Source organism: Panthera uncia, assembly GCF_023721935.1.
Source record: "Panthera uncia isolate 11264 chromosome B3 unlocalized genomic scaffold, Puncia_PCG_1.0 HiC_scaffold_1, whole genome shotgun sequence".
NCBI lineage: Eukaryota > Metazoa > Chordata > Mammalia > Carnivora > Felidae > Panthera > Panthera uncia.
The window spans coordinates 115,994,930-116,008,272 of NW_026057582.1; the positions used below are offsets into that span (position 1 = coordinate 115,994,930).

Below are 13,343 nucleotides of genomic sequence, written 5' to 3' on the forward strand. Positions count from 1 at the left end.
GTCCAGTTAGAACATTCTGCAGTGTTCTCATTGTGGTTTTATAACACTTATTTTTCTAGAGAGAACACCTTTGACAGTTTTAATCATCTGGAACCAAAACCAAAACCCATCTGGTAGGCCCTGTCACTTGTGACTGCCTACTTTTAAATTTATTAAAACATGCAATTTATTTTCTTCGTTAGAGAAATTTACCCAAGAAATTTAACCAAGAAATTTATTTTCTTGGTTATTTTCTTGGTTAGAACATCTGTATTTCATTTTTTTTTTAAATATGTGAAATTTGTTGTCAAATTGGTTTCCATACAACACCCAGTGCTTATCCCAACAGGTGCCCTTCTCAATACCCATCACCCACCCTCCCCTCCCTCCCACCCCCCATTGAACATCTGTATTTCAAATGTTAGTAGTGGCTACTATGTTAGGACAGCTATAGAACTTTTCCATCATCAATCGCTTCTCAGCCTTTTGGTTAAGATCAAGTATAGAACTTTTCCATCATCACAGAGAGTTCTTTTGGATAGAACTCACGGAGAATGTCCAAGTGTAAACAAGTGGCACACTGGTAAATGCTTAACAACTAGCCCTGCTGGGCAGTGGGATGTTTGCATTTATATTACAGAGCTTATAAAACTATCACTGAAGAGCCAAATCCAGCCCAGGGCTGTTTTTGTAAGATCTCTGTTGCTGTGAATGGCCTTTACATTTTTTTTTTTAATGTTTATTTATTTTTGAGAGAGAGAGGGAGACAGGATCCGATGGGCTCTGCGCTGATAGCAGAGAGCTCGACAGGGACAGGGCTTGTTGAACTCACGACCTGAGATCATGACCTGAGCAGAAGTCTGAAGCTTAACTGACTGAGCCACTCTGGCCTTTACATTTTTAAAGGGTTGGTTTTTGTTTTTGTTTTTGTTTTTGTTTTTTTTTAAAGAGGACAATGGCTGTGTGACAGTGTAGCCCACAAATTCTGAAGTATTTACTTTCTGACCTTGTACAGAGAGAGTTGGCCAGCCCCTGGCATAAAGAAAGGGTCTGTAGCTCACAATTACAGATGAGAAAAAAAACACACCATACTCTTTTTTTTTTTTTTTTGTAGATTCCACATAGCTGGTTGAGTCTTCACGGGATGCTTTGTTGACTCTTGCCAAACAGGTGTATCCACAGCCAACCTACAATTGCAAATAGCCATGATTTTGAAAAATCAATTACATCTCAATCTGCTTATTCAGAGGTTGGCAATCTTTTTTTGTAAAGGCTGAATTATAAACACTTTAAGGCTTTGCAGGCCACATGTGGTATCTGGCATATATTCTTCTTTTCTGTTATTGTTGCTTTTTTTTTAATTTAAGAAATGTGAGTACCATTTTGTATGGCTCTAGGGCCGTATAAACACAGGTTGTGTTTGGTCTGTGCTGTAGTTTGTTGAGGTCTGTGCTAGCTTATTTCCTAATAAAATTTACCATTAAATTTGATATACCATCCAGTTAGGTGACTTCTCATTCTTCTCTAAGTTACGTTCATTAAACTGAAACCTCTTTCTGCTTCAGCACTAATTCAAGCTCTGATCTGGAGCATGTGCTGATTTACATGGTGTAAATACTCCTGCCATGACTGACTTGAGGCTAACAACTTGTTTCAGCTCTAGTAGCATGCCATTACACAGTGCTTCTACCCTAACAGACACAGATGAGCTCTAGATGAGAGGTAATGGTAAAACCAGTAAGACAATCAGGAAACAATGAGTTTTGCATGCTTATTTCTATTTTTTTTTAATTTTTTTAAATGTTTTTATTTATTTTTGAGACAGAGAGAGACAGAGCATGAATGGGGGAGGGGCAGAGAGAGAGGGAGACACAGAATCCGAAGCAGACTCCAGGCTCTGAGCCATCAGCCCAGAGCCTGACGTGGGGCATGAACTCACGGACCGCAAGATCGTGACCTGAGGTGAAGTCAGACGCTTAACCGACTGAGCCACCCAGGCGCCCCTTATTTCTATTTTTTTAATATGATTTATTATAAGTCAATAGCATATAATTGGTGTTAGTGGGCATTTAACAGCCACCTTGGGAGGTGCCTGAGCAAGTAGCGGTGAGCTTTGAGAGCCCAACCCACTAGCCCTGCACCGACATCTGGGTCTAGAAAGGGTGGCCAGAGTGTGTGATGTCAGCAGTCAGGTTCTGGGCTCTAGGGCCTTGCTTTAAGTGGACATGCTTTTTGGGGCCTGCAGGGGAGGCAGGTTTATTGAGAGTGGAGCCTGGTCTAGGGCCTGGGCCACATGTACTCATTGCAGACTCAGGGAGCCACCTTGGATGATGCCAACATAATCATTGCATCATCCTATGGTGGAATCAGAAAGTAAGAAAGGACTGCTGCTTGAGACAGTGTCCCCATTATTTTGAAAAGTGGTAATCTGAATTCCTTCCCTTCAAGCAAAGAGGACCAGCTTGTTAAAAACATGGCGAGAGTGTCTGTGCTGAGTGTGAGGGAGCAGTGGTTAGAGCCCTAGGGCCCATACTTTCTGCCTAAGAGCTCCAACAACTTTTAATTCTTAATAAACTTCTTTCCCATTAAATTGACTATTTGCTGCTAAAATGGTGTATTGTGCACATAAGTCAACTGTCTAACTTCCAAGTAATGTCAGTTTTCAACTCCCTATAAGGATAACTTTTGTTTCGGAGTCTTTGGCTGACTTGTTTTCTACTATAGCTTATGTTTTCACACGTGAGTAATAAAGAATTCTTAGTTCCCACCAGATCTGCAGTATGTGTCAAGGGTCCTTGCACGGTAATGCAGTATCCTAAATCCAGCAACACCTCTCAGCTTTTTGAAAGTAGTTGGCTGATTAAAGAGAAATTATGATTCCTTTTCCAAAACGCAGGTATCGGAAGATAGGACAGTGACCCTAACACAGGGAGATGGGGCTGGCTGGCTACTTCTTTGCTGAGAATTCATATTGTCTCCGAGCCTCTTTCTCCTTGGCAGCATGCAGGACCAGTAGGCCATCCTGTGTGCCTGCTGTGCATATGTCCCTGGCCACCCAGCATTATGATGTATACATCTTATGCAGGTACCCTTTCAGGTAATACACATTTTCCCTTCACTGCCAGATGGACATGCACATCATCCAGCAGCAGCCCGCAGTATAATATCTGTGAGCAGATGATCCAGATCCGGGAGGACCACATGCGCTTTATCTCAGAGTTGGCGCGCTACAGCAATAGTGAGGTAAGTGGATCTTCCATGCCTGCCTGTGCTGGTACCTAAGGCCACAGCTGTGCAGGAGCCTCTGGCTGAATAGGAGGACATATCCTGTGCACCCAGAGGAGGGCCTGTAGTTGGGGGTAGAAGGAAGCACTGTCTCATCTATAGGTCTTTTTAATTCCTTCCAGCTTTGCAGCTGGGTTTTCTGTGTCCTTATTTGGGCTGGTCACATTTTTCTCATCTGCCAAGCATAGCTCCAGGCCAGCCCTGCCTGTATGTGGGGTGGATAGGAGTGGAGAGGTCTGAGTCCAGAGGAGCAGTGGGAATGTCATTTTTCACATCTGAGCAGGCAGGGCAGCGAGGTCAGGGACAAGCAGTAGTCAATGGTATGGGTGTTACACATAGTCTTTGAGGGACCTGGGGACTTGAGACCACATACACCGGTCTGGTTTTTGAGACTGTGGTACCTCAGGGTTCTCAGGAGGACCATTAACATTTGGAGGGAGTAACTCTGTGTTGACCCCACCTACTGCAGGGCAATGAGCTCCCCTGTTTCTCACCCAGCAAACACTAGCCATCATGTAACCAGAATGACTGGAAGATAGTCCAAATGGCTCAGAGCACATGCTTATTCCAAGCAGACCCCTGGTGGCCAACTCCCCAGAGAGAAGGTAGTATCTCACTCCTTCCCAGCCACCAGCACAACCCACAGGATAGAAATGGGGTGGGTGTTCAAGAAGGCTGTGCTGATAGAATTGTAAACCAAACTCTTGGAAAGCTCTCAGACAACATGTAGAGTTGATTTCTACCCTAAAAATAGGCGCATTTGACAGCATGTATGGTTCCTGTCTATTTTTCCTCTGATTTCTGCTGTCATACCTTTATAATTACAGTAACGGTTTGAATAAGAAAAAAGAGATCTGTCTTTGAATGCTGCACAGTTGTTTTTTTTTTTTTAATAAAGTTTATTTATTTAGAGAGTGAGAGAGAGAGCACAAGCGAAGGAGGAGCAGAGAGATGGAGAGACAGAATCCAAGCAGGCTTCACACCATCAGCACAGAGCCCAATGCAGGGCTTGAACCCACGAACTGTGAGATCATGACCTGAACCGATATCAAGAGTTGGACACTTACCGAGTGCCACCGAGGTGCCCCTGCACAGTTTATTTTTAAACAGATTTATGGATATTTAATCCACATACCATACAATTCACCCATTTAGAGTGTACAATTCAAAAGTTTTTAGTTTATTCACTGAATTGTGTAACTACCATGATAGTCCATATTCGAACATTTATTACCCCCAAAGCAACTCCATACCCATGTGCTTCTGCTCTGTATATAGATCAGAGGTTCCAACCACCCTCTCCTTTGGGTTTCCATGTGACTTACAGAGATAAGGGCTCTTTTTAAACATGGCTATAGTACCATTATCATACCTTAAAAAAAAATCAAGTATTCCTTAATATTAAAATCATTGTTTAGTATCTTCTATCGACTCACAAATGGTTTATTTTTCCAAGTTTGTTTGCCTCAGTATCCAAATAAGTTTTGTACACCGTAGTTGGTTGGTGTGTCTCTCACTCCCTGTGGTGTCATTTGCCATTGATATAGTTTGAAGTGTTGGGGTTCAGAGCCAACAGCCAGGAAAGAATTTTTGAAATGTCTTTGGTGCATAAAGGTGGTTTTATTAAAGCACAGGGACAGGAACCATGGGCAGCAAGAGCTGCACTAGGGTTGTGAGGAGTGACTAATTATATAAGATGTTTTGGGTTTTTTTTAAGTTTATTTTGAGAGATTGCACACGTATGTGTGTGTGTGAGCAGGGTAGGTGCAGAGAGAGAGAGAGAGAGAGAGGTTGTGTGCACATGCAAGCAGGGGAGGGGCAGAGAGAGAAAAAGAATCCCAAGCAGGCTCTATGCTGTCAGAGTAGAGCCTGGCGCAGGTCTTGATCTCATGAACCACGAAATCATGATCAGAAATGAAATCAGGAGTTGGACGTTTAACTGACTGAGCTACGCTGATCCTCCTACATAAGATTTTCTATCCTTTGGAGGACAGGGTAATGTTAAGGCTCCAGGAAACAGTCTGTAGGTTTCCGGAGATTACCTTTTTTCTTATAAATCATTGAGACAGTTGCAAACTCACGGAGACTCGTCCTACATGACTGTGATCTCTATCAGTTAACCCTTTGTTTTTCCCTTCCTTTGTTCTTGGGTAGCTAGGAGTGCCTGAAGAATGTCACACATATCCCACTGGGGTGTGAGCTTGTGCTTTGCCTTCAGCTTGCCTTTTGCTCCTTCATCATCATGTCCCCTGTGCTTCCACTGCGTTGGTTCTTAGGTTCAGGGGCCTGATTAGACTCCTCTTTCATCTGGCCACCTGGCCCATAATTTGCTGTGCTGCAGTCTGCTAGAGTGCTGGCTGTCTCACCTGGGTTGTAGACAACCACTGTTCACTGCCAAATGTATGAATTCATTAGGGCTGCAACCTGATGGTACTCTATTCACTCCTTCTCAACTCCTCTAACAGTTGAGCCTTGCTCTGCATGTATGATTCCTTCAGGAGAGACAGGTCAGAGCTGGATGCCTTTACTATGCATATCACATTTTCAAATAACTGATTCTCTAGCATCATCTAAGGTAATAAACTTTTTTGAATACTCTTTTGAAGTAAATCTACTTCAGATTCTTTTTTTTTCCCTTTCATGCTGAAAATCCTGGTTCTTAATTTGACTACAGCATTTTTTGACTTGATGTCTTATCTTAGTATACACTTACCAGTCTTAAAATAGCAATGCCAGCACTGCTAATAACAATATAGTTACTAGAAACAATATAATTGTATATTGTCATATGCGATGTTATAATATATTATAATGACAATATAATTACTAAAAAGTATTTTAAGATTTCTTTTGTAATTTTGTCCTTAGATTTTCTCCCTCTAGGGTTAGAGAACAAATCATTGTTTTTCTTTCTTTCTTTCTTTCTTTCTTTCTTTCTTTCTTTCTTTCTTTCTTTCTTTCTCATTGTTTTTCAAAGTCACTTGAAGTGGTTTTTGTTGGTCTCAGCCTCCTGATAGTGATACCTGAGGGACTCACCTATCTTTGGCAGTCTCCATAGACATGTCCCCGAGCAGAGCCAATACTGTGGCTGCACAGGCCCTGTGGTTCTTACTACAACTGCAAGGTGTACCTCAGCAACAACCATCAGGGAACTTTGGGGGAAAAAGGCATATGTACTCAGAGTTCTGGAAGGCACATGGCATGCCTGGGGCCACAAAGTGAAGTGACAACGGAGTGTGGACCTCGAGCTCTGTCTTTATTAAAAGACCAGGGTGTAGGGTATCTAGGATTTCATCGGTTTACTCTTTATTGGAAAATTTCAAACATAAGAGCAGGAATGAGGGCAGTAAAGTGGGTCACTCGAGTGATGAGTTATGTAGGTCACCAGAGCTTTCTAGAAGGGGAACTTCATAGATTGGGCTACCTGGCTCTTTATCTACTTATGTAGCTGGTACTGTGTTTATTCTAGATGGATGTTTTTGAAATAGATGCCTCAGCAATCAAAAGCTTAATGCCAGGCACTTACACTATAATAAAAAAGCTCATTGTCAGATACCTGCACTACCTAGTTCCTCTGTGCAGTCATGCACCCAATTCAAGTACACACTTTAATTCATTGTTTCATTTTGCTTTTGAGTTTTAAGGATTGCTTTTGTCCCCTAATTTAATTTTATATCATAATTATATAAAATATTTATGTGGTTCCAAAGTCAGAGGTACAAAAGGAGGTATATTCCTCTCCACCCTGCACTTTCCTGTCTTTTAGGTAGCCATTCTTAAATTTTTTTTTTCTACATTTATTTATTTTTGAGAGACAGAGACAGAGCACAAGTGGGGGAGGGGCAGAGAGAGAATGAGACACAGAGTCAGAAGCAGGCTCCAGGCTTTGAGCTGTCAGCACAGAGCCCTATGTGGGGTTCGAATTTACAAACTGAGAGATCAGGACCTGAGCTGAAGTCCGACGCTTAACCAACTGAACCACCCAGGCGCCCCTAGGTAGCCACTCTTAAATACGAGTTTTCAGAGGCACCTGGGTGGCTCAGTCAGTTAAGCATTAGACTTCGGCTCAGGTCATGATCTCACAGTCCGTGGGCTTGAGCCCAGTTCCAGGCTCTGTGCTGACAGCCTGAAGCCTGCTTCAGATTCTGTGCCTCCCTCTCTGTCTGCCCCTCCCCTGCTCACACTCTGTCTCTCTCTCTCTCTCTTTCAAAAGTAAAACATTAGAAAAAAATTTTTTTAACTCTTTTAAAAAAGTAGAAAAAATAAATTTAGGTTTTCATTTTTTATATAAGCAAATACACAGGATGTGCATGTTTTCCTTTATTAGCTAAGTAGAAGCATAACTATGCACATGGGTCTCTTAACACCATGTCCTAGAGATCCCTCCAGCACAGTCTGCAGAGACATTCTCTTCTTTGAGAGCTGCAGAATGTCCATTATCAGGGCTCTAATGTTGCCAGCCTTTTGTCATGGTAAAGGCTCATATGCCTACATCATTTTGTAGTTTTGCAAATGCACCTTTAATGTAGATTCCCAGTGGGTCTGATAGGTCATGGGGTAAATGCATAAGTGACTTTTCTAGATGTAGGGCAACTTCTTGATGTTCCTGTGTTGCTCTAGGTTGTCACAGGGTCGGGCCGCCAGGAGACTCAGAAGACAGATACCGAGTACCGGAAACTCTTTGACCTGGCGCTTCAGGGCCTGCAGCTGCTGTCTCAGTGGAGTGCTCACGTGATGGAAGTGGTAGGCACTCTATGCTTGCTTCTATTTGGAAATGCAGAGATCTGAAAGAACATCTACCCCTGGTTGGTTACAAGTGCTTTTCTTCCCAAGGCCATCAAGAAATTAACTAAATGATATTTTTTCTGCATTAACTTTAGTCTTTGGTTCGAGAATGAATTGGCTTTTTATTTCTAACCGTAGAAATAAAAATGTATATCAGTCTAAATGTTTCTAAGATGGCTCAGAATATGTTTTGTCTGTTTATAAAAAAAAGTCTTATCTTTTAAGACATTTAGATAGAATTTGTACCATTATGATTTTTAATTCTCATGCAATTTATTATTTATTTATTTACTTACTTAGAGAGGGAAGGGAAGGGCAGAGAGAGGGGGAGAGAGTGAGAGAGAGAGAAAGAGAGAGAAAGAGGATCCCAAGCAGGTTCCATGCCCAGCATGGAGCCCAATGCAGGGCTCAATCTCACGAACTGTGAGATCATGACCTGAGCAATCAAGAGTCAGATGCTTAATTGTCTGAGCCACCCAGGTGCCCCTAATTCTCATTTTTTTAAAACGCTTTCTCTGTGGAGTTCCAGCCATTGGTTTCTTTTGTTTAGCATTACTAAAATAGTTTCTGATGTGATATGAAGATTTGGATACCTGTAAGTTTTGGAAGATTTTCCCTCCTCTTGTTTACTTTGATTAGATGAAAATTATTAAATCAGATGAGCACATGATCATTTGAAGAGCTGATTTTAAAAAGAAGTGGTGATGAAATGGCTAGTTTTAGATATTCAACACAAAATATCCTGGACATTTTACCTGATATATTTCTTAAACCTGAAGTCACATGGCTAGAATGTTATGGAGATGAACTCTGGTTTGTGTGTGTGTGCGTGTGCGTGCGTGTGTATGTGTATGTGTGCATAGTGTATGTGTGAGCATGCATGCATGTGTGTGATTTTCAGATGCAGCTAATATTAAAAGACTAACCTTTGGTTACTTTGGTGATGGCCATGTCAGTCAGACCAGAAGGTAAGCATTTTACGTTCAGTGTGGATGTCTCCCCCTTTTCTGACCACACCAGTATTCATGGAAACTTGTGCACCCAACGGACAAGTACTCCAACAAGGACTGCCCAGACAATGCTGAGGAGTATGAGCGCGCCACCCGCTACAACTACACTAGTGAGGAGAAGTTCGCCCTGGTGGAGGTGAGGTTTGCTTTCTTTTCCTCCTTTGACTCTGGCCTCAGACTATCTTCCCATTCAAAGCAGAGGCAAAATCTTGAGTAAAATTCAATGAATAGTTTCATGTTGTTGCTTCTGTATAGGACAACCCTTTGTATCTGTTGTAGTTGTCAGCAGAACAATAAAATAGGATGTGGGTTTCTGGTCTCTGTATTGATAGCTCCCCGTGAAGATCAGGGGTTTGTTCACAAGTGTCTGGGAATAGGACACATCTTGGGGGAGGGGGCAGAAGAAGAACAAAATGTGGACCCTGGTGGTCTGAGAGGACCCCCTGTGTTTCCAGCTGTTGTCACCAAGTTCTTTGCTCTCACATATGTTGGCTGTGTTCCCTCAGCTCTGTAGTGTCTTCATGAGCCTTTTGATGAACAGAAGTTCTTAATTTCAGTGCCATCAAGTTTCTTTTCTTTTGTAATTGGACTGTTTTTTGTCTTGTTTAAGAAAACTTTGCATACCCTAAGGTCATAAGATATTCTCCTCTACTGCCTTCTGGATGTTTTATTATTCTGACTTTCACATTTAGATCTGAAGTTCACCCCAAGTTAGTTTATTTTTAAGTTTATTTAAGTAATCTCTACACGCAACATGGGGCTCAAACTCACAACCCCGAGATCAAGAGTCACATACATCCTCTTCTAACTGAGCCAGCCAGGCATCCCTCTCCTCCCCCCGCACCCCAGGTTAGTTCTTAAAACACTTCTGCCCCCATTGCTCCATCTTGCCACCTTTGTTGTCAGTCAAGCGACCATTCATATATGGGTGTGATTCTGGTCACTTTTCTAATCCATTGTTTTAATTGGTCTATCCTTGTTCTAACACCACCTCCTTCTTAATTACTGTAAGTTGATTCTGTGTCAGGTAAAGCAAGCTTTTCTGTCTTCAAGAGTTCCTTGGTTATTCTTGCCCTTTGTATTTTCATACAAATTTTAGAATCATTTTTTCATATCTCACAGTGAAACCTGTTGGAATTTTTTGTGGATATATGAATAAACCTATAGATCATTTTAGGGAGAATTGATAAATTTAGAATATTGAGTCTTTTATGAACATGATATATCCCTCCATTTATTTAGATTCTCTTTTATAATCTGTAAAACTCTTCCACATCTTTTGTTAGCTTTATTTCTAGGTGTTTGATACGAGATGGTTTATTTTAAATTTTTTCTAAATGTTTGTCACTGCTATTTAACATGTAAATTATTTTTTGTATTTTTCTTTATATCTACTAACTTGTCTAAACTCATTTATTAATTGTAATAAGTTATCCATTAGATTTTCTACCTATATAATCATCTGAAAAAGATGGCAGTTTTATTTATCCCAATTTTCCATTTTTATTTGTTTTTTAAATCACACTGGGTAGGATCCCTACTTGTTAAATAGGAGGCACTAGGCTTTGTCTCATTCCTCATCTCAAAGGGAAAGCTTTCAACATTTCACTGTATAATGTGTTTGCTATAGGTTTCTTAATGCCAACAATCATCAGTTTAAGGAACTTGTGCTCAATTCCTTATTTGCTAAGAGATTTTATTATGAGTTAATATTACTTCTATTAAACACTTGGCATCCACTGAGGTACTCCTGTGACTTTTCTCTTTCATTCCATTAATGTGTTAATGTTGTTAATTTATATTGATTGTGAGGGTCCCCCCCCCCCCTCCCCCCCCCCCCCCCGACTGGTTGGTTTGTCTTTTTGTTTTTTTGTTTTGTTTTGACCAGGTTTAAGGTAGCCTTGCATTCCTGGTATAAACTCAACTCAGTCATAATAGATTATCCTCTTTATATATTGTTAGATACAGTTTGCTAATATTTGGCTTAGGATTTTTATATCAAACTTGATGAGTGAAACTGTCTTTTACTATCCCTTTTAAAATAAACCTTTTATTTTAAAATATTTTTAGAGTTACAGAAAAATTGCAAAGATTATACAGTAAGTTCCTGTATACCCCACACCCATTTTTCACATTTTATATTAGTATTGTTATAATTGATAAACCCATATTGATACATTATTATTAACTAAAGTCCATATTTTATTCAGATTTCCTTAGTCTTTCCATAATGTCTTAATTCTGGTCTAAGATCCCACATTACATTCAGTTGTCATATCTCCTTAGGCTCCTCTGGGTTGTTTTTCAGACTGCCTTTGTTTTGAATGACCGGTCAGGTATTTTGTAGAATGTTTCTCCATTGGTATTATCTGATTAACCTGGGGTTATAGGTTTGGGGAAAGAGGATCACAGAGGTAAAGCACCATTTCAATCATATCACATCAAAGGTACATGTGGTCAACAAACTCATCACTGTTGGTGTTGACCTTGATCACCTGGCCAAGGAAGTATTATCAGGTTTCTCTGTTATGAAGTTACCTACACCTTCCCCTTATCCCTGTTCTCCCCTTTTTATAGTGTACTTTAGGGAAGGAAGTCTGTGCTCAGCCCACACCTGTGGAATGGGTAACATTACTTCTTTATAACCATCCATTCTAGTTTTCTGGATGCTGGCTTCATAAAACAATTCATTGAGGGCCCCCTTCTTTCTGTATTGTCTGTAGTGGTTTGTGTAAGGTTCATATTCTTCCTTAAGTGTTTGCTAGCATTTATGTGATGGTTTTTGGTGATCAGTTTCTTTACCATGTACATTTTCTATTTCTTTTTATATCAGTTTTGGAAAGTTGTATTTTCAGGGATGGTAAGTTGTATTTTCAGGGAGTTCAAAGAATCTTTTAAATTTTTCTAATTTTTTTTGTAAAGATTTTTTAAAGTTATTTTTAACATTTATTCATTTTGAGAGGGGGTGGGGGGACAGGATACTAGCAGGGGAGGGCAGAGAGAGGGGGAGTCACAGAAACCGAAGCAGGCTCCAGGCTCTGAGCTGTCAACATGGAGCCCGACATGGGGCTCGAACTCCTGAACTGTGAGATCATGACCTGAGCCGAAGTTGGCACTCAACTGACTGAGCTACCTAGTCGCCCCTAAAATTTTCTATGTGTCGTAAAGTTTTTCATAATAAATTCTCCTCTTATTTTGTTAACAAATTTTTTTCCTACATCATATGCAATTCATCTGTTTTGAAGTATAAACATTCAATGCATTTTTTTAGATATTCACAGAGTTGTGCAATCACAATCAAATTTAGAACATTTCTGTTATGTCAGAAAGAAACTTTGTACCCATTAGCAGTCACCCAATTCTCCCCTCCCTTTTGCCCTAGGCAGCCAGTCTGCTTTGTGACTCTGTAGATTTGCTCATTCTGAACAGTTCATATAAATGAAATCGTACAATATGTGGCTGACTATGATTGACTTCTGTCACTTAACATAATGTGTTTAAGGTTCACACATGTATCAGTATTTCATTCTTTTCATTGCTGAATAATATCCCATTGTATGGATGTATCACATTTTATTTATTTATTAGCTGATGGATATTTTGGTTGTTTCTACTTTCTCGCTATTGCGATTAATGCTATTAGCTTTTGTGGACTAGCTTTTGTATGGACTCATGTTTTCATTCCTTTTGATACACCTAGGAGTAGAATTGATGGGTCATATGGTAACTCTGTGTTTAACATTTTGAGAAACTACCAGATGGTTTTCCCAAGTGGCACCACTATTGTATACTCCTCTAAATAGTGTATGAGGGTTCTACTTTCTTAGAATCCTTATTAACACTTGTTAATTGTCTGTCTTTTTGGTTCTGGCCACCCTACTGGATGAGAAGTATATCTCATTATCATTATGATTTTGATTTGCATTTTCCTAACAACTAATGATGCTGAGCATATTTTCATGTGCTTGTTGGCAATTTATAAATCTTCTTTGGAGAAATGTCTATTCAGATCCTTTGTCCATTTTTTAATTAGATTTTTATCTTCTTATTGAGTTTTTTATATATTTTAAAGAGTTCCTTATCAGACATGATTTGCATTTTCTTCCATTCTTTGGTTGTCTTTTGACTTTCTTAATGGGGTCTTGGGAAGCATAAAGTCTTTCATTTCAATTAGGTTCAGTTTACTTATTTTTTCTTTTGCTGCTTATGCTTTTGGTTTTATATTTATGAAACCATTTCCCAACCCAAGTCATGAAGATTTACTCCTATCTTTTCTTATAAGAA

The 13,343-nt window shown here is 40.1% G+C and overlaps 1 protein-coding gene across 1 annotated transcript in view; it reads left to right on the forward strand.

Annotated features, from left to right (window-relative positions):
* CYFIP1 (cytoplasmic FMR1 interacting protein 1) overlaps positions 1 to 13,343 on the forward strand; it is a 136,420-nt gene that overhangs the window by 58,016 nt on the left and 65,061 nt on the right. The window contains exons 11-13 of the mRNA XM_049614145.1: positions 3,105 to 3,222; positions 7,885 to 8,007; positions 9,070 to 9,195. Of these exons, the coding sequence (XP_049470102.1) occupies positions 3,105 to 3,222; positions 7,885 to 8,007; positions 9,070 to 9,195 (367 nt within the window). The remainder of the gene's footprint in view (positions 1 to 3,104; positions 3,223 to 7,884; positions 8,008 to 9,069; positions 9,196 to 13,343) is intronic.